This window comes from Lytechinus variegatus, chromosome 2 (assembly GCF_018143015.1).
Source record: "Lytechinus variegatus isolate NC3 chromosome 2, Lvar_3.0, whole genome shotgun sequence".
NCBI classification, from domain to species: domain Eukaryota; kingdom Metazoa; phylum Echinodermata; class Echinoidea; order Temnopleuroida; family Toxopneustidae; genus Lytechinus; species Lytechinus variegatus.
Window position 1 is genome coordinate 8,578,496 of NC_054741.1, and position 27,557 is coordinate 8,606,052.

The following is a 27,557-nucleotide window of genomic DNA, read 5'->3' on the forward strand; positions in this document are numbered from 1 at the left end:
TGAATTACATCAAGTATGATAGATTGTTAGATCCTGGACATATTTGATAGTTTTATACAAAATTATTTATATTATCTCGGTCATTATACCCCTTTTTATATACTACTCCACCACCATACCTTTTTGCACCCTCCTTTCCCCTACCCCTTCCCTGCCTTCCTTTCCCTTACCCCTTCCCTACCTTCTTTTCCCTTACCCCTTCCACACCCAAGTTATCATTGAGTGATGTGTGACTAATCTGTGAAAACTTAATTTAATTTAATACCAAAATACATATATTTAATTGTTGTATTGACAGCAGCATCGAGGTAATTATGTCCATCTTCTATTTCATCTCCTGTCCACTTCTTTGACCTTTCCTTCTTGTCTCCCCTTCTAAGTTCCCTCTACTCCCATTATTCTCTTCTTTTCTTTTCCCTTCTCTTCTCTCCCCCCCCCCCACTTCCTCTCCACTTGAGTCATAATACCAATTGTGATAAAGCTTCTCGATAGTACAAACACTTAAATGTTGAATTCCAATTCTGTTTGATCAGTTGATATTCTCAATATCAAAATAGAGCAGCCTGTCATGTTCAAAGGTAGAGGTTGTCACCTGTTACTCTACAACAACCCCCTCAATTCTTTTCTCCTCCCCTTCCCATCAATTTCCATACACCTCCCTTTTCCCATGATGTTTTTGTTATTATTGTTATTACACTCTGTGTATTTCAAATGGCTTTGTAATAAACCTCCTTGGGTGTACAATTTCATTTGAAAAATTTCAATTCATAAGTTCCATTTCAATATATTTTTTCCAGATTTTCTGTCGAGATCAAAAGATTGTTTTCTCTTTTTTATTTACATTTGGATACTTTTTATACACTATTTCTCTCTATTTTTTAGTAAATTCAAACCAAATTTATCTTCACCATCTTTTGGTTTTGTATGGGAATTTCTTGTTGATTTGAAATCATTAGGTCTTCCAGTAAGTAGGAAGATAGCATTTTACTGCAAGAAACGGTGAGCAGGAGAGAGTTAAAGCTTGTCTTCAACATTTAGAGGTTGGTGAAAACTTTTCATGGTCATGATCTCCCCTAATCAAGTTATGTTGTTGTACTTGTTCTCCTTATTGGTTCTTTTTTTCATATCTTACCACCTCGATAAAAAAGCTTTGAATATATTGATGGTTATGTAAGTCAACTACTTCATTTGAATCCATTTGTAGTTTGAATCTTTGGTTTGAGCTGTATTATGTTTTTCTTATAGAATCCACTTTCCTATTACGACATGTATTTGTATACATTACATGATGAGATGGAATATTTATTGTCATTGAAAAATATGTACAGATGTAAGTATGTTATCTATTTTGATTTTATATATTCATATCACTTATCTAAAGAAACAAATATTGATGTATTTGATAGTATATAGAAAATATTATACTTATCCACTTGTATGTATATATATATATATACAAGAAAACCATTGTATCATGTCAATATATATATCACATTCAAATGATAAACAGTTTTTTATTTTATTACAGTGCTTTTTAGTTTTATTCTGTTCATTCATCAAAACTTATACACTTGGCCTGTTCCCTTTTCTAAAAATGTAAAACTCAAACACTTTGAACTTTGAGATTGAATCAGTTGGTGAGTTCAAGTTTGTTGTTGGTGTTCAGAGTTTGAATCTGGCTGCCTGACCATGGGTTAAAAAAATGATACCAATCATATTGATATCTTAACACTGAGATTTCAAGTGCTCTGTGCGGTGTAAAAATCTGCTTAACACCAACTGTCAACACCGAACTTGAATCACCCTGTTGCAGAGCTGCCAAGTAGTACTGATTTTCAGTATTTCGTACTGAAAAATGAGAAGAATACTGATGGTTTCATGCAAAATACTGATTTCTAAAGTTTCAGTTTTATGTGTTGTCCTAAGGTATTTCTTTGAAAATACTGATTTCCTCGCCAAAATACTGATTTTTTAGCTTTAAAAATACTGAAATGTTCTTGTTCAGGGTGGCAGCTCTGCTGTTGTACTTTTTAAAGATTGGTTTCTATTACACATTCATACACACACATATCAGTTATCATAACTACAATGATAAACCATTCATAGAGGGTGTTCCAAGAATATTTTTGTATAGGCCACCGCACATCGTACGATTGGTCAGTGACCCAAATTTTGAATAAAATGTAAAATTTTATATGAATATTGAAACGTGGAACATTTTACTGTTCAAAGTTCTAAACATAAAAATACTTATGTTCAATTCTGTGACTATGCTACCATCTTTATTAGTGTAAAAGTGAATATGATAATTAGTCATAATGACATATAGCAGTTGAATGATTGGCTACGATTCTGTGTTAATTTTGCTTTTTCTCCAAACTAAAGGCTAGCTATCATACAAAATTGTTACACAAGTTTTCTTACACTTAATTTTAACCTAAAATATACCAGTACTGTTTGTTCATATTTTCAGAAAATTAACAAAATGCGATTTGTTAAAAAATTGGATAGTGGACCAGTTGTTAGGTGTGCGGAGACCTGACAACTTAATGAAATACTGATGACCCTTTCTTAGGTATTAAATCAGATTCTCATTTCATTTGATTTTCCATTAGTTACAGTTGAAATCCAATCTTTTTAGTCTCAGATCGCAAACATCTTGATGGAAAATTCAATATTTTTTTCAAAATTTGTTTTAGGGTCATAGAAAATGCATTACCATTGTATTAATACTGAAGTCTAGGGTATCTCCAGTGTTGCCAGGTGTAGGATTTATCATAATTGTACATTGTAAAATTAATAATTTTTAAAAAGGACATATGAATGATGATATCAACAATAGTATTATGCTTTGCGTCATAAACATGCAATTCATAATTTTTATTTTAGTAAAATTTTTGTTTACATGCAATGTTGGAAGACCTTTGCGTTCCATAATCGAATAAAAAGTTAAGATGACAATTAAAGCGAACATTTGGTATAATTCCAAAATGAAATATACTCAAGATTGCATATAGTACACCATCTCACATTGACTCTGGTATTGTTTCTCCTATGACTAATTGGTATTTAGTGTGGTATGATAAGTTTTCTTTAAAAAGAACAATTTTTACTCTGGTATGATAATTAACATTTTGAACCTGGCAAATCTGGGTATTTTATTTAGCCAAAGAAAGGGTCACCAGTTGTTCATTAAGTGGTGCGTAACTTTCAATCTGCTTTATGAAATTGCCCCTTGTATTTAATTTCTTGTAGCCCCTCAATGAACACCAGTCATTTATGCAACAAGATACATTCTTGTGTAAAGTGTGAGAGCTATAAATTGTTTTAATACCATAATTGTATTTCCATTATTATGATAATTAACATGTTATTAGATAGGCAAACTATGATGTCTTCTTCAAATCAAATTATGTAATAAAGTGTTCTACTGATGTGCATTTTATATAAATTCAGTCGTATGAAAGGGGTTCATTACAACAGTATTTGCATTAAACATTTATTGTCAATGTATTATTATCACAGAGAGAAATATAAATATTGAGATCAGCTATAAAATCATAAATGAAAACATTTTAAAATTCATTACACTAGCATACGAGATCGATGTTGAAAAGCACAAAGATCTTTGAAAATACATGTACATGAAATAAATAGATCTATGCCTTTGTGTTGATTTCAAAGAATATATTAGATTTCTTTAATACATTCATTCTTTCTGCTTCAGTTGTTTGAGTTCATGTACAAATAAAAAAAAAAGAAACGCATATTATTCAAATGTGTATTTTGAAATAAACATAAAATCTATAATTGTTATTGTTTATTTCTCCTTATTTCTTAGTACATGTAGAATTTGCGTGCTTTGTGTTTGTTATGTCTTTATCAAAAAATGTTAGAGCCACAATTATTCTGTGTAATCAGAAACAAATATTTTTTTATTGATACTACTTTTTTTTCTTAGGTATATGGACAAGGGACCTAATTGAAACAAGATGCCCGCCTCCCTAACACAGTTCTCCCTCCTCTATTCTCTCCTGTTTCTCTTATTTCTCCTTCACCTCGTCCTTATGTATTTTTTTTATTTCCCATCACCTTCCTCTTACACCTCACATTTCCCCTTCATCTGTTCGCCCTCTTTATCATCCTTGTATATCTTCCCTACTTGTCCCGCGGTTTAGGCTTCTTATTCGTTTTTAATCTCACATATCTTATCTTGTGCTGCTCCTCTTCCTCCTCCGTTTTTCTTCTGTTTTTTTTTCTTCACCTCATCTTCCTCTTACTCTCCTATATAGAGTTATCCTATTTTTCCCATTCTCCCCTCCTTTTTTGTATCCTATATGTCACATTTTTTCGTTCGGATTTGTTCTCCTTTTCCTCCTCTTCTTCCCCTCTTCCGCTCTTCCTCTGATCACCTTGCAAAAATAACATCTCTCCGCATCCCACCTTTCCTTCTCTTTTTCGCATGGGATCGTTCTTTGCAGTTTGGGTCTGTATGGCAAAAATCGTCTGGGGGCGTATGTCATTTTCTTCAGGTTTCGAGAGTGATCTCTTTTTTTCAAGGAGTTCGATCGATCAGAGAATCAGAACAAAACAATTACCTTCGCTCATCATGACTTGCTGCTGAGAAGGGAGGTATTTTGTTTTGGGGTCCACGCATTGATGATGGGAGGGGCATATTCGAGACCAAACCACCCAGAGCCGAACTTCAAATTTATGAATTATTGATTTTGAAAAAATAATAACATAAGCATGGCTGTGAAAATATTTAGTACCGTCACAAAACACCATGCATGTTGTAGCAACCAGTTAAATTTGCAAGAAATTAATTTTGCTTTTAATTATGACTGTTAAATTTATCGATTGTTTATAAGGATGAAATCAAAATCTTGTCATTTGTAGTTTATTAGACAAAGATGAAGAAGAAGAAAAGAGGAAGAAAAGGGAGAAGAGGAAGATGAAGGAGGAGAAGTGAATATAAAAAGTGGCATTGATGTAGATGTACAATTTTAGTCAAATGCTATCGATTATTTGTCGTTCGTGATAAACTAACAGTGATAAAAAGTCTTGTCGAATGTAATAGTTACATGTTCCAGGCAAAACTTTCAAAACAGTTTTTCAACAATCATGTGTTTAAGGACTCTGAATAGTTGATCAATTACATTACTTCGATGGGAATAATGTTCTTCTGCTATCTTGGAAATGGTTTATGACTAGACAATAGCAGTTCACCGATGACGCAGCAAGCGGTATTCATATTATATTGAAATCGTCTTCTGTAAATATGACTAGCTCTTCACCATTCATATAACTATTTGAATCACAATGAATCCACGACAAAGAGCCTTGTTCTCTTCTTACGTAACGCCTCTTTTCATGCTTCCCATTCCTTTTATCTACCAAGGGGTTTCTTTTCATCTAGATCGCTGAATATAGACAATGAATGAGGTCCGTTTTCTCCCCTCCCATCCACAAGCAACAAAGGCAGATTACCTGGCATTGTTGAGCAGAAGAAAGGTAGAGGCTGTATTTTGTTTACCTGGGTCCTTCTCCATAATAATACCCCCTTCTTTCCCTACTATACCCCCTCTCCCTCTTTCCACTCTTCTCTCATTTCCCTTCCACCTTACAGTTTTCGTTCGTGAATTTTCTTTGGTGTGGGCCTGAAATAAATACCATTTTGCAAACTTTCTCCATCGTCTTTTACCATATAGCTCCTTAGGAAAAAAATATTTGTTTGGTTTCATTTATGTTCTTCACTTTCCTCCACCCCTCTCTATTCTTCCATTCTATTTCTCGATCCTCTCATTCCTCCTATTCCTTCTCCTCTTCTTTTTTATTCTTCTTTTTCTTCTAGCTTCTTCTTCTTTCTCTTCTTCCTCTTCTTCTTCTTCGTCCTCTTCTTCTTCTTCGTCCTCTTCTTCTTCTTCTTCCTCTTCTTCTTCTTCCTTGTTCATCTTCTTCGTCCTCTTCTTCTTCTTCCTCTTCTTCTTCTTCTTCCTCTTCTTCTTCTTCGTCCTCTTCTTCTTCGTCTTCTTCTTCTCTTCCTCCTTCTTCTTCCTCCTTCTTTATTCTTTTTCCATTTGATAATTTTCTCCATCCCTTCTTATTTATATGCATACATTTTACTCTCCTTTTCTTGTTGTTCCTTCATAAAGCTATTAATACGATTTGTTGGGGTTAATGGTGATATTGTGGTTCTCAATCCGTCTAGTCGCACTGAAGACCGTTCAACCTTGTAAGAATATAACGGGAGTTATTAACATTGTACTGGACATGAATTGGATCGATGTTAACAAAAACAGCGGTTTAGAAATAAAGATCGGGCGTGAAGACAATTGATTTTATTTTTAAAGTCCAGAGAGGAAGGACTTAAAGGCTTCTTGACAACGTCTTTGTTGCCGGCGAACAAGAAAGTTAATTATAATTGGCAGTTGCAGCAACAACATACAATGTACAGTTGTATGAAATGAAAATGATGGTAACATTAGGCCGGACATTAGGCAATTTACAGTCTGAGTTGTTTAGAGAAAAACATTTGACTCATTTAAGTGCTAAACCATGAACGTATCAATGCCCTACTTTAGCCATGTCTAGGGCCGACAACAAAGCGATTGTATTTTCGATATCACAAATATAAATTATGTTTATCCTACATTGAGACCTGAACCTATTACTTCTATACGAAAAAAGTGGGGGTTTTGTCAATATTGCAGTGTTAGAAAATGTTATTTATCTTTATTTGCTTTTGGTATTTGCATGCTATCTCAAAATCAGAAAGACTAGAGAACCAGTTTTACACCAGAGGAAGACCATAGAGATGGACTCAAAAGAGCCTGTTTCCTACACATTTAAAAAGAGGGTGTTGTATTGAAATGGTGCAAGCAGGGTGTTGGGAGCCTGGTGTGAGTGAGGGAATACGCTGTTGTAAATGGAAAGGAACGATAAATAGGCCCGATAGTATTACAAGAACGCCATTGGACACTAAACTAACACCATTAAACTGGTGTAAGATTCTGGTTGTATTAGCACCTGCGATATTTTTTAAATACCAAATTTTTGCGCTATATGCCTATATACCTCAAATTAGGCTAAAGGTTTCTTGCAAGAAAAGGTTTCATGCAGTTAAAAAAAACGAATAGATAGGGCATCTTTACGTCATAAACCAAGACCTTAAAAGTACTTTCCTCTATAGACAAAAATAAATTTGAAAAAAAAAATATATAACGAAACCGATTGTGTGATTTGTGAGGAAACATGGGGAGAAGCTCGGAGTAGAATTTTGGGCAACAAAACTTTAATTGTATACGTCGTATTGACTGGCATGATAGTTTTTGTTGTTGTTGTTTTAAAGAATTTTGAAACTTTAAGAAGAGATTTTATCTTCATGTATTTAAGATGAGTTAATTCTTAATAGGTCTGGTGGTCCTTTTAAACTTATTTTTGGTATGAGTCCCTTTTTAATCCAATTGTGTTGATATTGACTTTAAAAGTCCTCCTGATTCAGTTAAATGGTAAGAGATTTGTTTTACTGTGAAAACCTTTTTCAAAATAATGACGTCATGAAGGCTTGATAAGCCAGTGAAATGGACAGGCATGGCAGGGGGCTTTTTACCCAAGGCCCCTACCCTCGTTCAAAACATGACTTTTTTCACTTAGGAGCAGAGCCATTTTTTCATCTATTTATTATTTCGTTTTCTATAGTTAAATTGTCCCAGGATAGACTATATTCTGCACCTGACGATATTTTGCTCATCATTCAGAATAATTTTATAGGAGAATGGAACATTTGGAACAAGAACTTGTGTGAAAGTGACAATTAAAAAATATATATGTAGATATGGGATAATTTTTCAAGTGTGCATCACACAAGTCATCTTCTTTTCATTGCAAACAAGAGGTGTTTGTAGTGATCGAAAAAGTCAAATGTTAATAACTTTTATAATTTATTCCAGTTTTCTAAAATTTTATTGATTTGGTTCTTAATCTTGTTTGGTATTCCAGTTTTCTAAAATGTTATTGATTTGGTTCTTAATCTTGTTTTTTTATTAATTTTGTCCCTGTCAACTGATGTAATCCTCCTTTAATAAATGAATATTTTTCGAGGAAAAACGAGCACGAGATATATTAATCAATATATATGCATGTTTATTTTGAAGCGTTTGCCTGTGACCATTTTCATTGAACGGATCAAGGGGATATTTCTTTAGCTTCAAATTTAGTAATCGTAGTTTGGTATTTTGATGTGGAAAGCAGCAACAAAAGACACCCCCAAAAAGTAGGGAAATAAAGATAAATTCCGTAACAAAAAAAGAACTATCAACATATCTGTTGTTTGCCGACTCCGAGGTATTTTCTTTTTATTTTGTCCAAGATCTTCCTTTTCTCACGGTCCTAGACCATTAGTGACAAACGTTTTTTTTTTCTTTCAAGTAATCATTTTTAACCATGTAAGAAAATATTAAATGATCACTAAACCTGTATTTTAAGTAGAACAAACAAAAGAGTAAAAAGTAAAGTATAATGCAGAGGCCGCAGAAGTGGCGGAACGGTTTTGAAAGTGTGTGTGTGGGGGGGGGGGGGGGGGGGGGGGCTGACCATGCCAAAAATCAAATTCAGATGTCATTTTTATTTTGTACACGGCTTTGAAAAAAAAATTGGAGGGGGGCTGAAGACCACCCAGCCCCCCCCCTCCCCGTTTCTGCGGCCCTTATATAATGGGGCCAAGTAAATAAAAAAAAAAGAGCTATTAAACTATAATCTCAAATAAGTCTGATTATGGCGGAATCTAGTTGTACATGACTTTATAAGCTTATTCAGGAGAGAGATACATAGTTTTGTAAGAATTTATTGACTCCATCGACCTCGGGATATGAGAGTAAGAACATATTTACAATACATTAATACAAAAAACATAGGCCTAAGTGATAAATTAATTTATGAAAATTTTCCACTAGCTAGGCGTATAATCCGAATCCGATTAACCACTTTTCCAATATTTCGGAACTTCATATTTCAAATTTTGATATATGCATCTTATTGGAGAGCAAATGGAAACTTTATTAACAGAAACATTAAGTATGCACGGAGATATATTCCTTAAAAAGAGTACTGAAGACAAAGAAAATTGTAAATACCCTCCAAAATAATGGAGGCTTATCTTTTATGGTTGTTGTTTTGTACGTCACCACGCACTGCATACAAGCAGACTACTTTGCCTTGAGTGATATTTCTTTCATCTTATTGTGTGTTTGAAGAGGTCGTTGTGTATGCGATGCAGATTGGAGCAGATTACCGCATACATTACACCCAGACCGTACTGCGCGGAGACTTGTATAGTGTGTTCTAATTGCACCTGTAACGGGGTGCAGTAGTTCTTGAAAGTTTTGGATGGAGTTTCGACTGAGCTTAACTCTGGAGATGGATGCAAGCAACTTTTGGAGGATTTAAACCCACAATTGCTGCGAAATGTAGGATTTGGACATTTGGAGGATGCCAAGAAGGAAGTGATGATTGTTTTACTCATCGAAACTGGAGGAATTAAGAAGAAATGGGGTGTGGGAGCGGCAAGTTAGCTCCCGACTCGCCGATTATCGACAAACATATCGACTGGGTCAAAACCGTGGAGACGGGTGGTGTTCCGTCCTATGCGGGGAATAACGCTGCCAATAAAGGAAATCAGTACAATCGCGTCAATAATGGCGATAATAGAGGCCAGACAAGGCGAGCCAAGTGGAAGGTCAAATTTGACCCAAGAGTCAATGCAAAGTATGATATCAAAGCCCTCATTGGGACAGGGACCTACAGTCGGGTTGTTCGGGTTGAACATCGCTCGACAAGACAACCTTATGCAATCAAAATGGTGGAGAAGAAGCGAGATGGCAAACAGTTCTGGGAGGTGGAATTGACAATCTTACGAAGGGTAAGGCATTCTAATATTATTCAACTCTTGGAGGTTTACGATGGTAAAGACAGGATATACATGATCATGGAACTGGCTACCGGTGGGGAGTTATTTGATAGAATTGTGACGAGAGGAAACTTCACGGAACGAGATGCTACTCGAGTTCTTCACATGGTCCTTGATGCAATGCGATACTTACATGGACTAGGTATAACACATCGGGACCTGAAACCAGAGAACCTCCTTTACTATCATCCGGGTAACGAGTCCAAGATCATGATCACCGACTTTGGACTTGCAAGTTTCAGGAAGAACGCGGAAGGACCGGAGAACAATATGATGAGAACAATTTGTGGGACACCGGAGTATATCTCCCCAGAGATCTTACTTCGTAAACCATACACTCAATCAGTGGACTTATGGGCAATAGGTGTGGTGGCCTACATCCTTCTCAGCGGAAGGATGCCATTCGATGATGACAATAGGACAAGGTTATATCGGAAGATACTCCGGGCCAAATACTCATTTACTGGAGATGTGAGTATGATAGCTTGTAATAGTAGTATTAGACATGGTGGACAATGGACATTGTTTGGAGACTTCTTATTACTCAACACCATCCTTGTCCATGATAACCATACTGGTATTTACTACTCATTACAAATATATTTGTTGTGCCTTGACTTCTTTGAACAAAGATTAGTTTTTTGTCTCACCTGCGAAGCAAAGTGAGACTATAGGCGCCGCTTTTCCGACGGCGGCGGCGGCGTCAACATCAAATCTTAACCTGAGGTTAAGTTTTTGAAATGACGTCATAACTTAAAAAGTATATTGACCTAGTTAATAAAACTTGGCCATAAGGTTAATCAAGTATTACTAAACATCCTATTAGAGTTTCATGTCACATGACCAAGGTCAAAGGTCATTTAGGGTCAATGAACTTAGACCATGTTGGAGGAATCAACGTCGAAATCTTAACCTGAGGTTAAGTTTTTGAAATGTCATCATAACTTAGAAAATATATGGACCTAGTTCATGAAACTTACACATAAGGTTAATCAAGTATCACTGAACATCCTACATGAGTTTCATGTCACATGACCAAGGTCAAAGGTCATTTAGGGTCAATGAACTTTGGCCGAATTGGGGATATCTGTTGAATTCCCATCATAACTTTGAAAGTTTATGGATCTGATTCATGAAACTTGGACACAATAGTAATCAAGCATCACTGAAAATTTTGTGCAAGTTTCAGGTCTCATGATTAAGGTCAAAGGTCATTTAGGGTCAATGAACTTTTGCCGAATCGGGGGTATCTGTTGAATTACCATCATAACTTTGAAAGTTTATTGGTCTAGTTCATTAAACTTGGACATTAGAGTAATCAAGTATCACTGAACATCCTGTGCGCGTTTCAGGTCACATGACCAAGGTCAAAGGTCAATGAACTTTGGCCGAATTGGGTGTATCTGTTGAATTACCATCATAACTTTGAAAGTTTATGGATCTGATTCATTAAACTTGTACATAAGAGTAATCAAGTATCACTGAACATCCTGTTCGAGTTTCAGGTCACATGATCAAGGTCAAAGGTCATGTAAGGTCAATGAACTTTGGCCATGTTGGGGTTTTTTGTTGAATAACCATCATATCTCTGTAAGTTTATTGGTCTAGTTCATAAAAAGTGGACATAAGAGTAACCATGTATCACTGAACATCTTGTGCGAGTTAGAGTAGTATTCAAAGTCAGCACTGCTGCTATATTGAACCGCGTGATGCAGGTGAGACGGCCAGAGGCATTCCACTTGTCTTCTGGATAAGTTCTATGAATAATTATTTTAAGTTTTCTTCACATTTAATTCAGATTATTGTGAATAATCCTTAACACTTCAGGTCATGATTAACCTCACATCACTCTCTTTCTTCTCATCTTACTCCCATACCTCACAATTTCTCTTTCAGTTATTTTTATTTATTTATTTATTGTATATGCACATATATTAACCAGCAGCAGGGCTGAATGGGTCAATACGAAGTTAAAAAAAAAAAACAAACATAACAAGTACATGTATAGTACATATAATTTGTGGAATAATGATCAATAACTATGGAAATCAATTTCATTTCCCTTTGTACTCCCTTTCTTTCCCTCTCTGTTTCTCTCTACTTCTTACCTTTCCTCCACTATATCTATTGGTCGTCTTTCCTTTTATTTTCTTTCCTCTTCCATTCTCATTACATCTTCTATTGCCCTGTAATGTAATTTCTTGTATTCTATTTCTTCTATTTATTGTAATGTACTTTTTCTTGTACTTATCTTTCCCTTTTTTTTCTTTTGCTGTTTTCTTAGTGCCTTGAGCATTTAATCAAAATGAAAAGAAAATACTATATAATTCCAATGTTTTAATCACATCCCTTCACATTGCTCTTTATCTTTGCCTCCCTCCTCCCCCTCTCTTCTGTACTCTCTGCCCATTTCCATCCCTTCTCTATTACATGTGTATTCTCCTTCTTTTACCATAGAGCTATACAGTGTATTCTGTCTCTCCCCTCTTTTCCACTTCTCACTTCCTCTGTCCTTTCCTTTTCTCCATCTCTATGACTCTCTCTCCCACATCTTCTGTTTCTCTGTTACACCCTTACCCTTTCTAGCTCTCTCATCCCACCTTACCTTTTCTCATTTTGTTTCATTTGATTTCTTCAAAGTATACATTTATACCTTTATCTTTTATTTTGGATCATTTGTTTATTCCCTTATCCATTTATTTTTTCCCAAACAGATTTCTTCATTAAAGGTCAAGTCCACCCCAGAAAAATGTTGATTTGAATCAAAAGAGAAAAATCAGACAAGCACAATGCTGAAGATTTCATCAAATCGGATGTAAAATAAGAAAGTTATGACATTTCAAAGTTTCGCTTATTTTTAGCAAAATAATTATATGAACGAGCCAGTTACATCCAAATGAGAGAGTTGATGATGTCACTCACTCACTATTTCTTTTGTTTTTTATTGTTTGAATTATACAATATTTCAATTTTTACGAATTTGACGATTAGGACCTCCTTGCCTGAAGCACAAAATGTTAACATAATGGAATTCCACGTGTTCAGGGAGGAATGAAACTTCATTTCACATGACAATGACGAGAAAATCAAAATATTTCATATTTCAAACAATAAAAAACAAATGAAATAGTGAGTGAATGACATCATCGACTCTCTCATTTGGATGTAACAGGCTCGTTCATATAACTGTTTTTGTGAAATGAAGCGAAATTTTGAAATGTCATTACTTTCTTATTTTACATCCGATTTTGATGAAATTTTCAGTGTTATGCTTGTCGAATTTTTCTCTTTTTATTCAAATCAAGTTTTTGTTGGGGTGGACTTGTCCTTTAATTAAGTGGATACTCATCATACTGTTTATATTTTGTGGTATACTCTTCTAATCTAAATCATTTATTTTTGGTAAATTACTATATAGGCCATTTGCCTGTTCTTTGGATGACAGTATATAGTTAACCATATTTGTGAGGTATTATATGATTATGTCTGGCATATGTTTGAAATTCTTTTTCCCTTGAGTTTACTAACAGTAAGATAATGAGGAATTTACACATTAGTTGTAAAATGATTTCATTTTTCAAAAAATCTTATTTTAGAATATTTTTCCTTCAAAATAACATTCTCCTTGCCCTTTTGTTTATTCTGATTATATTCTAAAACCTTCAGATAACAACAGCAACATCATACTAGATTACCATCCATTTTAATATTGAATATTAAAATACTTGAAATATGTTCCTTTTAAAATTTTCTACATGTATTTAAAGTGAACAGTTTTGTCAATTTTTGAGCTTGAGACTCATCAATAATATAGCTAGCAAGTGAAGCTGGACATTACAACAATGGCACACCAACAATTACTAAAAAGATCCAGATACATTCGATATACATGTACAGTACTTATTTATGCGGTCATTGACATTGAAACCATTCACCAACATTATACAGAACATTGTGCATACTTTATAACTGCATAATTAAGACTAAAGATATTAAGTCTTAAAGGGGAAGTTCACCCTGAAGAAAACTTTGTTGCAAAAATGGCAGAAAAAATAGTAAAAAATATTGGTGAAGGTTTGAGGAAAATCCGTTAAAGAGTAAGAAAGTTATTAGAGTTCAAAGTTTTGGATTTGTGACGTCATAAACGAGCAGCTGCCCCATGTGTTATGTAATATAAAATGCATGAATTTCAAAGTTTGCATGGTTCCTGATGACTTAATTTTGTTTTCTATTCATGATCGGGTGTGAAATAATTTGTCCATTGATATACAAAAGGTACAGTGAAAACCATTTTCAATTTTCTGAGAAAATGACATTTTATTGATTTTTTACCATTCGCTATGTAGGAATGCTGCTCGCATATGACGTCACAAATCAAATAATTGAAATTCTAATAACTTTTTAATTATTTGATGAATTTTTCTCAAACCTTCGGCAATATTTTTTATTATTTTTTCTGCTATTTTTACAATAAAGTTTTTGTCAGGGTGAACTTCCCCTTTAAGAAAAAAAAATGTTAGTACATTGTATGAATCTATGAATTGTACATTTTTCATATTTAGAAATACACCTGTAAATTAAAAGTACATGACTAAGTATAGGGCCTAAATTAGTCATTTCTAATGTTAACAATTATGTTATTTAATCCCTGAGACGAAGTACATGTAAGAGGTACTTTTAGTTTGCTGTAGAAGTACAATGTACATGTAGGTTTTATCGGAACGTGGTATGATATGATGGATAAATTCTGTTTTTCCAGTTGCTGTGATTCCTTTAAAGCCTTTGGAATGTGTATTTCATTGAGGGGGTAAAAACATTCTACCCAGAATTCTTCAACTATAATTTTCTTAAAAGAACAAGATGAGAAATATAAGCTACATGCTCACCATCTGTTGTTGAAGATAAGATAGAGATTCAGTATTATTAGTCATATAGGCCTAGATTGTCATGAGACTTATTAAAATAATCTTTAAAAAATTAAATGGAACCTAAACTTGGAAGAAGTACACAATCATGCAAAAACTGCTTGGATGAATCAGTTACTACATATTAGCATCCTTACTACTAGTAAAGTCTCCTCGCAAAGGTTCTAGACCAGTACTGTAGATTTATTCCCACCATAACATACACTTACACATACTACCTATTGTTGTATACATACAAGACACTAGGGAATCATATTGGAATTCACCTTACACAAACAATGCTATTGTTCTGAACCCTGCACAATAGCACACTATTTGACCTGTGACCTTTCCTCCAACTGGCAATGTGATACTGATGACCTTGAGTTTCCATGGCAACACTGATGCTCGGTATTAAAGTTGCTGGATTATTGTTTAGCTTGGGGTCAGATGTCTTGTTCATTTAACATCAGGAATTCATGCCTGCATCTCTGACAATGGAGTATTGTTCAACAAGTATGGTGCATGTGATGTACATGTGCATCATGTACCTGTATATGCTCCATTGTTAAAATTAATTTTCCATTGTGACAGGCTCTACATAGTCCTAGTCCTTTTTTTCTTAAATAAAGAAATTGACTTTGAAGAAAATACCATCATTCAGATTTCAGTTCCATTCTTAAACTTTTCAGGTGTAACATTAAAAAAATAATACGATTGGAACAATATCAGGCAAACAAAACACTGAAATTAATTTTCATCAAAATCGGACAAAGAATAAAAACAAATTTATGGCGTAAGTTTTGCAGTGATTTGGCCAAACAGTTCTGCATGTCACCATGAATACACTGTAGTGACTGTAAGCAAATGATGATGTCACATACTCACTGACATGTATATCAGCCAACCTATTGCATATTCATGATGGTGTCCATACAAATGTTTTCACAAAATTTTGATGAATTTTTGTTCAGCTCTGAATAATTTGCCGGATCAGAAATAGCATGCTAATTTGAAAGCTCGGGCTGGTGCAGATCGCAGCCCATCGGTTAACTTATCTTTGTAAAATAAAGAAATCTTAGCTCAAAATCGATAATTCTGTTGTTCTCTACTGCAGAAAAGCATATGTGGGACAGTCTATTAATATTGCTTCCAAAAATGCCTAACATTTGATGGAATTCTGTGCTTATAAATAATATTTTGCTCATTTCTTCAGCTATTACTCATTTTCTTCCAGAGATATTTGGCACATATATTTTTATTTATAATATGATGGTGGGCACCAAGTCTGCGCACCTAACAATTTGAGTTAAGATTTAACACTTCTTATTTCACAAAATCTTTCAGTTAATGATGTTCCTGATATCATTAAGTAGTGTACCAAATTTTTAATGACAAATGATAAAAGAAAATATAGGATTTTCTTGAAAAAACCTCGGGCGGTCATTTTCAGATTGAAAAAAAAAATGGTAACCCATGTCTGCGCACTCATTCACTTTGCACGCGATTCGGGGATTTTGATGAAAAAGGCTGCATTTTGGGCGGTTACATGATTGAAATGTCCTAAATTCATTATTTTCCACCATTTTGAGTCAGATTTTTTTATGAATACCTGTCTATGTATGGCATGTGTAAAGTTTGTGCTCGTTGCATATCTTCTTTTACTAGAATCGCGCAGATACGCGTCTGCGCAGATATGGGGGACTGCGCAGACTTAGGGGAACTTGCCATACATACAAACACCTTGGACATTGGATTCTGTTCGGACTCATTGTGAGATCATTCATTACCATGTGCAACATTTATTTATCTTTAACTTCAGTCTGGGGCACTCTTCGGTGATACATGATCTTGATGGTATTGGCAACCACATACATGTAGGATATAGACTATATTGATTTGTTCTTGTGTTACAGGGGTTTTGGAAAGATAGGCTATGTGTATTGATCACATTTAAAAAAAATCAATAATCTGTTAGGGAAAACATCAGTCAATCTAATCTATATAGGTCATGTAAAATCTAATTGCACATAATGTAACTATTTGTTGAAGGCTAGTCCATTCCAATAAAAAGTTGGTTTGAGTATAAAAAGAAAAATCAAACAAATTTCATCAAAACTGTATGTAAAAAAAGAAAGTTGTGACATTATAAAGTCTCGCTTAATTTCAGAAAACAGTTATTAACTTCCTGGTCGGTATGCAAATGACAAGACCGATGGCATCATCCACTCTGAAATAAGTGACATCAATAAATTTTATGTAATTAGATTAGGATGAAATTTTCACCATTATAGTACATAATACAGGATTTATATATCGCACGTATCCACCTTGTTAGGTGCTATATCACCCCAGCTGGCTGAGCTCAGCAACCGATTCTGGAGCTCACATATCTCTCAGGAAATACTTCCTGCTGGTACCCATTTACCTCACCTGGGTTTCGGGCAGCACATTGTGGGTAAATTTTTTGCTGAAAGAAAACACACCATGGCGTGGAATCGAACCCACATCCCTCAGATAGAAAGACATCTTAACCAATAGACCGTGACACACCCATTATGCTTCCGAAATATTTCTTAAATCTATTGATTCATGTCAACTTTTTTTTTGGGGGGGAGGACTTTCACTTGAACTTTAACAATGGTAGTAATCCTGATGTGCAAGTAGCACCATTCTCCAGCTCCATAATAATAACAGACTCTATGGCCTGTATTCTGAAGTCAGGTTTAACTTAGACCTCGATCTAAGTCTGTGCTAAAATTATGGGGAGCCAAAAGTTAAAAAATTATATTTTATATTTCTTATGTTTACTATTTTGTTTTCTTTTGCTTTCATAATGAAGAAAAATACAGTTTTCATTCCCAGCCAATTATGAACAATCTGGGCATCATATGAGTTAATAAATGGAATGTGTAGTGTCAGGGATTTGTGCTCCAATTGGCTCTCCATAGACTTTAAACCAGGCTTTAATTTAAACCTAAGTTCAGAATATTGGCCTATGTCACGACTCACTAGGAAATAAGTAGGGAACTATTTGGTGTGGATGAGAATGCCCACTGTTTAAAACCTACTTTTCAATGTGACAAGATGTTTCAAAACATAATTCTGATCATCATGATGGTCATAAAATCTGAGCTGATCGCGTTTACCAACGCATCTTTTTTGATGATTAGATTTTCCTCCGAATCAAGAGATGAAAGACGTTTACTTAATTAGGACCAGGAATGGAGGACATTGAACACACCCTTTGTTTCTCATTTAGGGCTCCACTCTAACCTTTATGTCTACTGGTCCAACCTGTTCAATGTCAGACCAGGAGATACCCAGTTTTTCCATATTTTACTGGTCCAAACCTAGTATTTACTGGTCCCCCAAAACAAAGAAAAACATAAAAAAAGGCTTGAGTTTATTTTGCTGTCTTTTATTGCCCCCCAAAAAAATTCAAACAAACAGTACACACACATTACCTTGCACATTAGAAATTCATGAGAGCCATTTCTCAAATTTGGAGAGCCATTTTTTAAGATGCTAGAGCCATTTATATAATTACAAAAGAGGAAAAAATATTTGTATCAGTTGATACATGTACATGTATATTTTTTTACTGGTCATGTCGGACCAGTAAATCTGGCTTTTTCTGAAGATTAATTACATGTAGCCCTTATTCAATTTTTACTGGTCTGGGACCATCACACTGGCACCAGTGTCGCTCGCTGCCTTGTTTTGTAATCACTTTTTCAATCATGATTCATTTTTCTGTTAAAATTTGGAAACTGAAATGGAACACTTCCTTAGCATGTCAGTTGGCAAGCCATTGCCTCTTTGGCCCAAAGCCTGAATGTGATTTACAATTTAGTATCAATTTACAAAATACAAATTGTTGCAGAAAGTACTTGATTCAAACTTCAAATTCAAAGTGCTTTGAGTCCTTTCGAGGATGGGTCCTTGCTGGGTCAACCCTAATCTAAACAATTTGTACCACTCAGTGACGATGTAATTTATATGCACATCCAACCTGTGAAACAATGATGCTATATATGTACAATACAGTATAAAAACTTGGTACTACCATACTATTGTACGTACATGTACATGTAGAGGTCCGCATCCCAAGGTGGGAAATCTACACCCTAGAGATTGAAAATAATACCATAGAGTGTAAAGAAACAATCAAAGATGATTAAATAACATCCATAAGGTTTTGAACTTACATGTACAAATGAAAAATTAGCACAGTAATGACATTGTACATCAATCAAAACCACAGTTTTGCTGTAGACATTGTAAAGTACTATGACTTTATTATTTATGGTGGCAGCGGTGGGATGTTGTTTAGAGGGTAACTTAATAATACTAACTTTGGTCAGTTCGGTGAAAGCTTGGCTGAATCAACTTGTTAAATTGCTCATGTTTGTGGTATATAATTTGGCTAATATATATAGGCTTACATTGAAATTTTTGGATAGATAAGCTATCAAACTAAGACTATTAGTATTGAAAATTTGCATTTCATATTTATCAAGCTTAGTAAGAAATTAAATTGTATTATTACCGTATACAAGTTGGATGCTGCTACTGCAAGTTACTGTGTCTATAGGCCATGTGGAAAATGCCAAATTTCTTAATATCTGGCCAAGCCAAACCAAAAATGATTGAAATTAAAATGTATATATGATATTATAGGCCTAATAACTTCAAGATTTCAGAATTCCTCATAAAAAAATTTCACATAAAGATGTATTTAGTGAGTTGCACTTTATAAATATCATATCGCATTCAAATCAAGCACTGTTGTATGATCCCTGCCCTAATCAAGGAACTTACATGTATATGCAATTTGAATCAAGGGAAATATTTTGTTTTCAATGATTGTTAAAAATGTAACCCTGACTGGGTTTGTAGAAAAACATTTTGTTGTGAGGAATATTAATCATTTTGAAAAGGCTTCAGGTCATTCTTTAGAATGTTTAGTTTCTGGTAATATTCTCTGCAGTTTGGACAAGGCAAGCTGAATAAAGGACTCACAGAGCTGGTCCTTTGTGTGTCATGTTCTTTTTTTGAGCTAATAAGATAAATTGCGGATAATTGGTCACCAGCATTCAAAGTGTTCACATTGCCTCTTAAAGTTCTTTGTTATGCAGCTATAATGGATATGTGATACACAGTACATTACACAGGTTTTTATAAGACCAGGAACTTGTTTCATAAAAAGTTGTTATGATAAAAATACATGTATCGATGTATGCATAATTTCACTTTCATCCAATCAAAGTGAATGATTTGTGTTTCTTATAACTTATTGTAATTTGTTTAAACAACTAACAAGTTTTATGAAAATGGGCCTCAGGTGACTTCTTGTATATTTCAAATCAAATTCATTAACCTTTTTTATTTATATGATTATGATGAAACTTGTTGAATAGTTGACATCAAAATCCAAGAAACTGCTTTAAATGATGTCTATAGAGGAGGGAATTCATTTCCTATATTATACCCGTAGTATGATGATACTTGAAACCACCCTCTCCTTGTTTTGATGAAAGTGGCATGAACATGTTATTTTGAAGTCCTACAAATTCTGGAATGGCCCTGAATGACAAGAATTTACAATACAGATTGCATAATAAAAGATGCCTCCTGTATGCAGTCTGTAAGTTGTGCCCAAAGCCAATTTTTGGTTTCTTTACAATTCACACATTTTGCATAAAGACAGGTATGTACCTTTTGAAAGGTGATGATGCCATACCGAAAGGGTGTATGTAAACCTACATGTACATGTAAAACCTCGAGCGAAGTGAGATAAAAATGTGAAGTTTTCCTTGTAGAAATAAATTTTTGCAAGGGACTGCAGGTCATCAGGTGTATGAAATAGATGTATGCATCTAACACTGAAAAGATGTGGTCTTGTAATAAGTCAAATCGTAACTTTGGTAAAAAAAAACAATTGAAATCAAATATATATTTGATAGGCCTATACACAAAACCTAGGTGTTTTGAAATTTTGCCCATTGAAAATGTTTGTTTGACTCTGGGCAGATTTTAAAATAAGATAATCCATAAGATAATGATATATTTGTTTGGCTATACTTTGTGCTTTGCTTTCTCCCCCCCCCCCCACCCTTTCTCTGGCCTATTTGCAATCTCCTTTTTACAGTATATGCATCACTATCACAAGGGCTTGAGCTACCCTGTTAGAATGTAATGACAAAAGTTTAATCAACCGGATTAACAATTGGAATCATATTGAAGAAAACAAAATTCTGAGATGTTCTACCTCCATGCTTTGATATAGGATGTGCATGTGCATAAGAATGGGGGTTCTCACATATTTTTTTCCAAAGCCCTAGACCTGTAAAAATAAAATTTTCAACCTTAGAGCTTTCATAAAAACATCTGAATTTATGTTCTGTCACTTCCTTGTTTTTTTAACAAAAAAATGTCACATAACAACAAAAGTTGATTGTGATTATCCACAGCTTTTATAGGTGCAGGCTCATCTAATTACATGCAAATTAATTACCACTCATCTTCTGAAATATTGTTTTGAGCTGGGAATGTCTTGAGGATTTTAATGCTGTTACACATGAATCACTCAAATTTCAACTATCCAAGATAGTGTGGAATATAATAAATTGGATTGAGTCAAAACATAGGTCACCAATATCAGATGCACACACCATATTGCAGTATGAATACAATAAAATTTTCAACTGCAGATGCACAAGAGTAACACATTGTTTGCTATGTTTAGACTTTTTCACATTGAAGTAAAATTAAGGATTCTTCAGACTGATGATATTATTTTACATGTAAATTATGTGATGCAATCAGTGACGAATCATCACTTCTGATTGAATCACTTTGGAACTTACTACAAAACATACATGCGTCAGCTCAAGCGCAGATGTATATCAGTGTTATTTGAAGCATTAAATTTAAGAATATTTATCCATAGTACTTTATTTCGAAGTGAAGTTTGTATTTCATATCATTTTAATTCTATTTGTTTATTTTATTTTCTAATTTAAATTTTTCTTTTGTAGCCATGGAAGGATGTCTCACCGGCCGGTAAGGATTTCATCGATAAACTCCTCGTGATCAATCCATCAGAGAGGATGACTGCATCCCAAGCTATGAAGCATCCTTGGATTGTTACCATGGCAGCACAATCTAGTCTCAAGAACCTCCAACGATCCATCAGCCAAAATTGGTTGAAGCACACCTCAACCCGGAGCCGTTCAGCTCGTTCTACCCGCTCCAATCATTCCAACAAGTCATCCAAATCCCTTCGGTCAAACCGTGGCCAGAGGGTCAAAGCCAAAGATCTTGACAAGCTGGCTAAAGAGATCAAGAAGGTGGGTCCAGTTTGCATTTTTTCCTGATAAAATCAATAATGGTCAAGCGAGGTACAATAGGTGGTTTTAAACCGCCTCGATCACAAGAATCCCTGTTAAATTAAGAGAACTTTTTATCAGGCAAGTAAATACCTGTTAAATATTCCGACATTCACACTTCCCTGAAACACACCCTTTGGGATAAGTTCCTGAAGTTACAAGCATGTGCAGTATATGGTCTGATAAGCAATCAAGGCGTGAGATTCAAAATCGCTAGCTCAGCAGCCACCCATAGCGCCTGCGCCCTACTACACTCTGTGCTACAAGTTCCCGTAATTTGCTTTCACATCGCCAAAATACCTCCGACCTTGAAAAATCCCCTTGATAGTTCTCGTAATTTTGACAAGTACCTACTATTTGGCGGTTATTTTCTTTCGGGGAGATTACGGATAATTTGCTTTCACATTTCCAAAATACCTGGGAACTGACAAACTTTGAGGTGGTCTGAAACCATGTAGTTTAGTAGAGACCCCGTTCTGATTATTTTCTTGAACTGGTTTCCATTTAACCAGCTTAGAAGATTATCCTGCTGGTGTCCTCATAAGCATCCTCTGAACTGGTTTCTCGAACCACTTGACATGAAGTGGTCCTGTTGGTGTGGGAACACTCTCAGTGGAGTCACCGTTTTTGACACGAAATGTGAAATTGCGGCTTAGGCATCTTTCACACGGCATGTACTAAGTAGGGCGCCAAACATATTCACAAACTCTTGTACTTCTTTGCGAAGATCGCTTCCCAAAGATTAGTCTTGGAATGTGAAGGACCAGAATAAATTTGATTATTTGAGAGCTGTTATAGTGCTATTGGGGACATTCAATCTCATCATCGAATTCTTTTCATGTACAGGATTCTCAAATAATGCAGACTACTTCTGAATTCATGAACACAATTTTTCTTATCTGCACTGAGTCAAGAATCTCAGGACTATTTGGGGGTGCATTCATGAAAGGGGTATATGACACAAATAATCTTTAGGCATATTCAAACTTTCCTAATAATAAATATATCTGTTATAACAATGACTTGTTCAGTCCATGAATTCAGGATAATTATTCCATCTATCCACACGGTTACACTTCGTAATTCGGAAGGTTTGTAATTCTGAAACACGTAAATTGCCAATACCTCAATGTTCGTTAATCCGAAAACGTAAAAGGGTTCGTTGATCCGAACATTTGTGGCATTATTCCGAAGGTTTGATAATCCGAAAACAAAATACGGTTCGATGTTTCGAAGGTTCGTTTGTCCGAAAACAAAATAAGGTTCGTTGTTCCAAAGGTTCGTTAATCCAAAAACGAAAAAGGTTCATTGTTCCGAAGGTTCGTTAGTCCGAAAACAAAATAGGGTTCGTTAATCATTACGTTTTTGGACTAACGAACCTTCGGAATTACGAACCTCATTTTGTTTTCGGATCCATTGTTCATTGTTCCGAAGGTTCGTTAGTCCGAAAACAAAATAGGGTTCGTTAATCATTACGTTTTTGGACTAACGAACCTTCGGAATTACGAACCTCATTTCGTTTTCGGATTAACGAACCTTCGGAATTACGAACCTCACTTTGTTTTCGGACTTACGAACCTTCGGAAATACCAACCTTCGGAATACAAATCTTCGGAATATCTGAACTTTTAGAATTACGAATGTATGCATGTCCACACATACATGTACATGAAACAGATAATTCGTGTTGCCTCACCAACATTTTTTTTCATAATTTCCTTCACACTGCTATAAATGTTCGTGTTGCCTTGGAGAATACCTTGAGAAACTTCTTGTAATTTTGAAAAGTACAGATGTTACTGAAAAAACTTGCGAATATTTTCTGTCAGGGATATTTAGTACTTACTTTCATGCAGACAAAATACATGGTATTTTCCTTAAGCATGTGTGAAGGCATCTATTGTCAATAATATGGTAATAAGGGGATTGGTAGTCAAGAGTCTGGTCTGTTTATTTTCTTGCTAATCTATAACACCTCAGTTTCCCCCCTACTTCCTGCATTCAAAACAAGTTGAGATCTTTTACAGTCTACAGTGTATGTCAGTTTAGGCTTGGCAATGCATGTATCATCAGTATTATGCTTCAAGGATCTTACCATATACATGTAGGCTTTCAAGAAGTCATATGTTTTGGTCACTCTCTACTAATGGTCACTACTCTGACTAATACCGCTTTCAGTAACTCATGATTTTGGGGTCCGTACCAGGCCCGCGCTAAAATAGTCCGCACCAAGCAATAAAAAATGCTTTCAGTAACTATAGCAGAGCCGCGCCACTTTTACGATCACCCATTCAAAAACTCAGGCACGTAAGGGAAAACTGTCATGGTAACTGAACACGCCATATACAGAGTGGAAGTGCTCCGTATTCGCTGAATATTCGCGCGGTAAATTTGATGAACACGCGATGCGGAGGCACGGCCAGAATTGTGTGACCTTTGACCGTGCGAGGAATTTTGGCCGGGGCCTGGTGCTGCTATCCATTCATAAACTCTTTGGTCGGCGCCTTACGACTTAGCCCGGGCCAGCGAGTTACTGAAAGGGGTATTACAAAACTAAATGAATAAAATTGCTGAATTGATATACAGTATGTTGAAACAATATGAAAACTAGTACAGTAGGATGATAAGAATGAGATATAAATGTGAGAAAATGTTAAAGTGATTTATTGTACATATTCTGTTTTAAATAATCAATCATACCAACGATTCTGTTTTTGTCTTGCCTGCATAGCACTGTACTAATGACACTGTAGACACCACTTTTCCCATGGTGGCGGCGGTATCAAAATTGAAATGTTAAGTTCTGAACCATAGTCAAGTTTTATGTTTTTATTTGACTTTCAGGAAACAAAGACATCGGATGTGAAGTCTGGAAGGACTTCAAGCCTACCCGACAAGACAACCAAGGCTTTAAGTCTTCAACCTCTACCAGATATCAGTCATCATCCAACAACATCACGGGATGACCCTTCATCATCAAGGAACAATCTGCCACCTTTGAAGAATGACCAATCATCCTCCAGGAATGGCCTTTCAAAGGAGGACCAGTCCTTGTCCAGGAATGACCAATCATCAAGGAATGACAAGACTGTTCTATCATCTAAGAATGACCATGGTTCAAGGGATGGTTCAAGGGATGGCCAGGTTATCCTATCCTCAAGGACTGAACGTTCATTACAGAATAGCAAGACTGTCACGTCATCAAAGATTGACCAGACTGTTGTGACTTTGAGGAATGGTCAACCCAGCTTGATGTCAAGTGAGGATGATCCACTGTCCAAAGTTAGCAGTGACCACCACCTTACAAGACCAAGTGTGCTTCCTCCACTTAACTCACAGAAAACCTCATCTTCATCATTATCAAGATGAACCCTTATGGCATAAAACTTGACTCATTATATGAACCTGATGATCTACCAGACAGGCAAGTCATATGTGTTTATCTCGGTTTGCTCCGCAGACAATTGCTCCGCTCTAAATTCCACACACTAATCGATTGACCAACTTCAACCCAAACACAATACCATACCCTCAACCTAATATAACACCCTGTTGCAACCCTAACCCTACATCTTATATTAAATTAAGCCCGGAGCTATTGTCACTGGAGCAACTGTCATGTCACCGTTAATCTCATCCGAAGGGCAAGCAAGATGAACATGTACTTCTGATCCAGACTGCCTGTGATCCAGTTCAAAAGAAGAGGCAATCATGTATTAAAGAAATACAATCAAGCACTTTATCCCCATTAGATATGATTGGCCACTTGACATATGCCCATTTGGTCTTATGTCTTATGCCCATCTGGTTTAATCTCACTTTGCCTTGTGCCCATCGTTTGGTCTAATCATACTTTGTCTAATTCCCATTTAGTCTTAGAACTCTATCTTACAACAACTGGTTTGTCTAGTAACTATTCAATGCAATCACGCAATTCAGTAGTCAACGGGTAAGATTGAGAAGAAGATGATGTTGCCTTGACATCATCTTGCCCCTCCCTCCCATCAAACTCCTGGCGCCACCTCAGATCTGATATAATTGCAAGTTAGTAACCATTCAATTACTTTCAAGTTGATCATTTTCCAAGTACCAAAATGGTTAAAAACCAGTCTTTTAGTCTGATTAGTAAAAAAAATGGTAGGATTGAAATTGGACCAAAGATGTTATGGGAAATTATCATATAAGGTGAAGTACATTAGCAATTGGATCAATTAATTTCTAAATGAATTGACAATCATAGATTTCAATCCCATCATCAGTGATTAAGTTTATGTTGCTGGACCCTGATCTCTAAACATCCAAAGGATCAACTCTAGGTCCAGTAGCACTGAACTAACAGTGACAACTTTGTCATCAATAGTAGCTTCCATGGTAACAGGGCAAAACAGCCAATAAAAATAAATATATGTAGGTTTCTGTGATAGTTACTTGTGAATATCAAAGTTAATGTAATCCTGTATTTCAGACAATTAGGGTCCAGATCTTTCATTTCATTTTAAGCTCTCTAAGAAATGTACAAGCATGGACAGATTGAACATCACCATCATCATCTTCTTCATCATCATCATCATCATCATCATCACCACCATCACCACTGCCATCATATAAGTTTATGTTCCACCCTATTTCACTCGAATTAAGTTAGTTGGATATTTCATATCTGTGTTACAATTATCCTCTGTACTATCACATGGTCCTTTTGAGGAGATGATACCAAAGGACATGAAAATGGAATTTATATTTATAGAATAATTATATTATTTTAGCTGAATGTTTATATTTCTGCAACAAATAAATACTATACTGTTAGTTTAGTGGGCTTTTTAAAAAATCAATCCTTTAATTTTGATGTTAAAATAGACATCAGACTCTAGATTAAACTTTCACCTTTGATAATGAACTCATATATGAAATAAACAATAAATTGATCATAGCTATTAAGCAGATAATATACATGTCTCCTCGTATAATCCACTTTGTTTATTCTTGACAATCGATAGAATTCCTTTGATTTATATGTGGATTTGTTTGTGTATGTTGTGGCTGTAGTTTACATGTAATGTACAAAATAATAGAACTGTTGTGAGGTTTAATGCAGGTACCGGTAGCATCCTCAGATTCAATGTAGTCATAACTCGGTTTTAATTTGAATTCTTATATAAAGTTATGGTTTATCTATGTAAAGCCAATTCTGACAGGTATCTCTAACAGTACAATTTCAATTTGTCCACACATAAATTTGAAAATTCAATCATTCATAACTGGTTGAGATGATTAGTGAAAAAGTTCTTG

At 35.2% G+C, this 27,557-nt stretch overlaps 1 protein-coding gene across 1 annotated transcript; it reads left to right on the forward strand.

Annotated features, from left to right (window-relative positions):
• The first annotated feature begins 9,254 nt into the window (after positions 1–9,254).
• On the forward strand, positions 9,255–25,781 carry LOC121407229 (serine/threonine-protein kinase H1-like). Its single transcript, XM_041598197.1, has 3 exons — positions 9,255–10,438; positions 21,915–22,226; positions 25,110–25,781. The coding sequence occupies exons 1-3, from the start codon at positions 9,548–9,550 to the stop codon at positions 25,632–25,634; spliced, it is 1,728 nt and encodes a 575-aa protein (XP_041454131.1). The 5' UTR covers positions 9,255–9,547; the 3' UTR covers positions 25,635–25,781.
• Positions 25,782–27,557: the final 1,776 nt, after the last annotated feature.

Bases quoted from the DNA above. Each gene is read 5' to 3' on its own strand.
- LOC121407229 (XM_041598197.1), top strand. From the start codon at position 9,548: ATGGGGTGTGGGAGCGGCAAGTTAGCTCCCGACTCGCCGATTATCGAC. The intron at 10,439-21,914 runs GTGAGTATGATA...TTTCTTTTGTAG, and splicing joins AATACTCATTTACTGGAGAT to CCATGGAAGGATGTCTCACC. The intron at 22,227-25,109 runs GTGGGTCCAGTT...TTTGACTTTCAG, and splicing joins TGGCTAAAGAGATCAAGAAG to GAAACAAAGACATCGGATGT.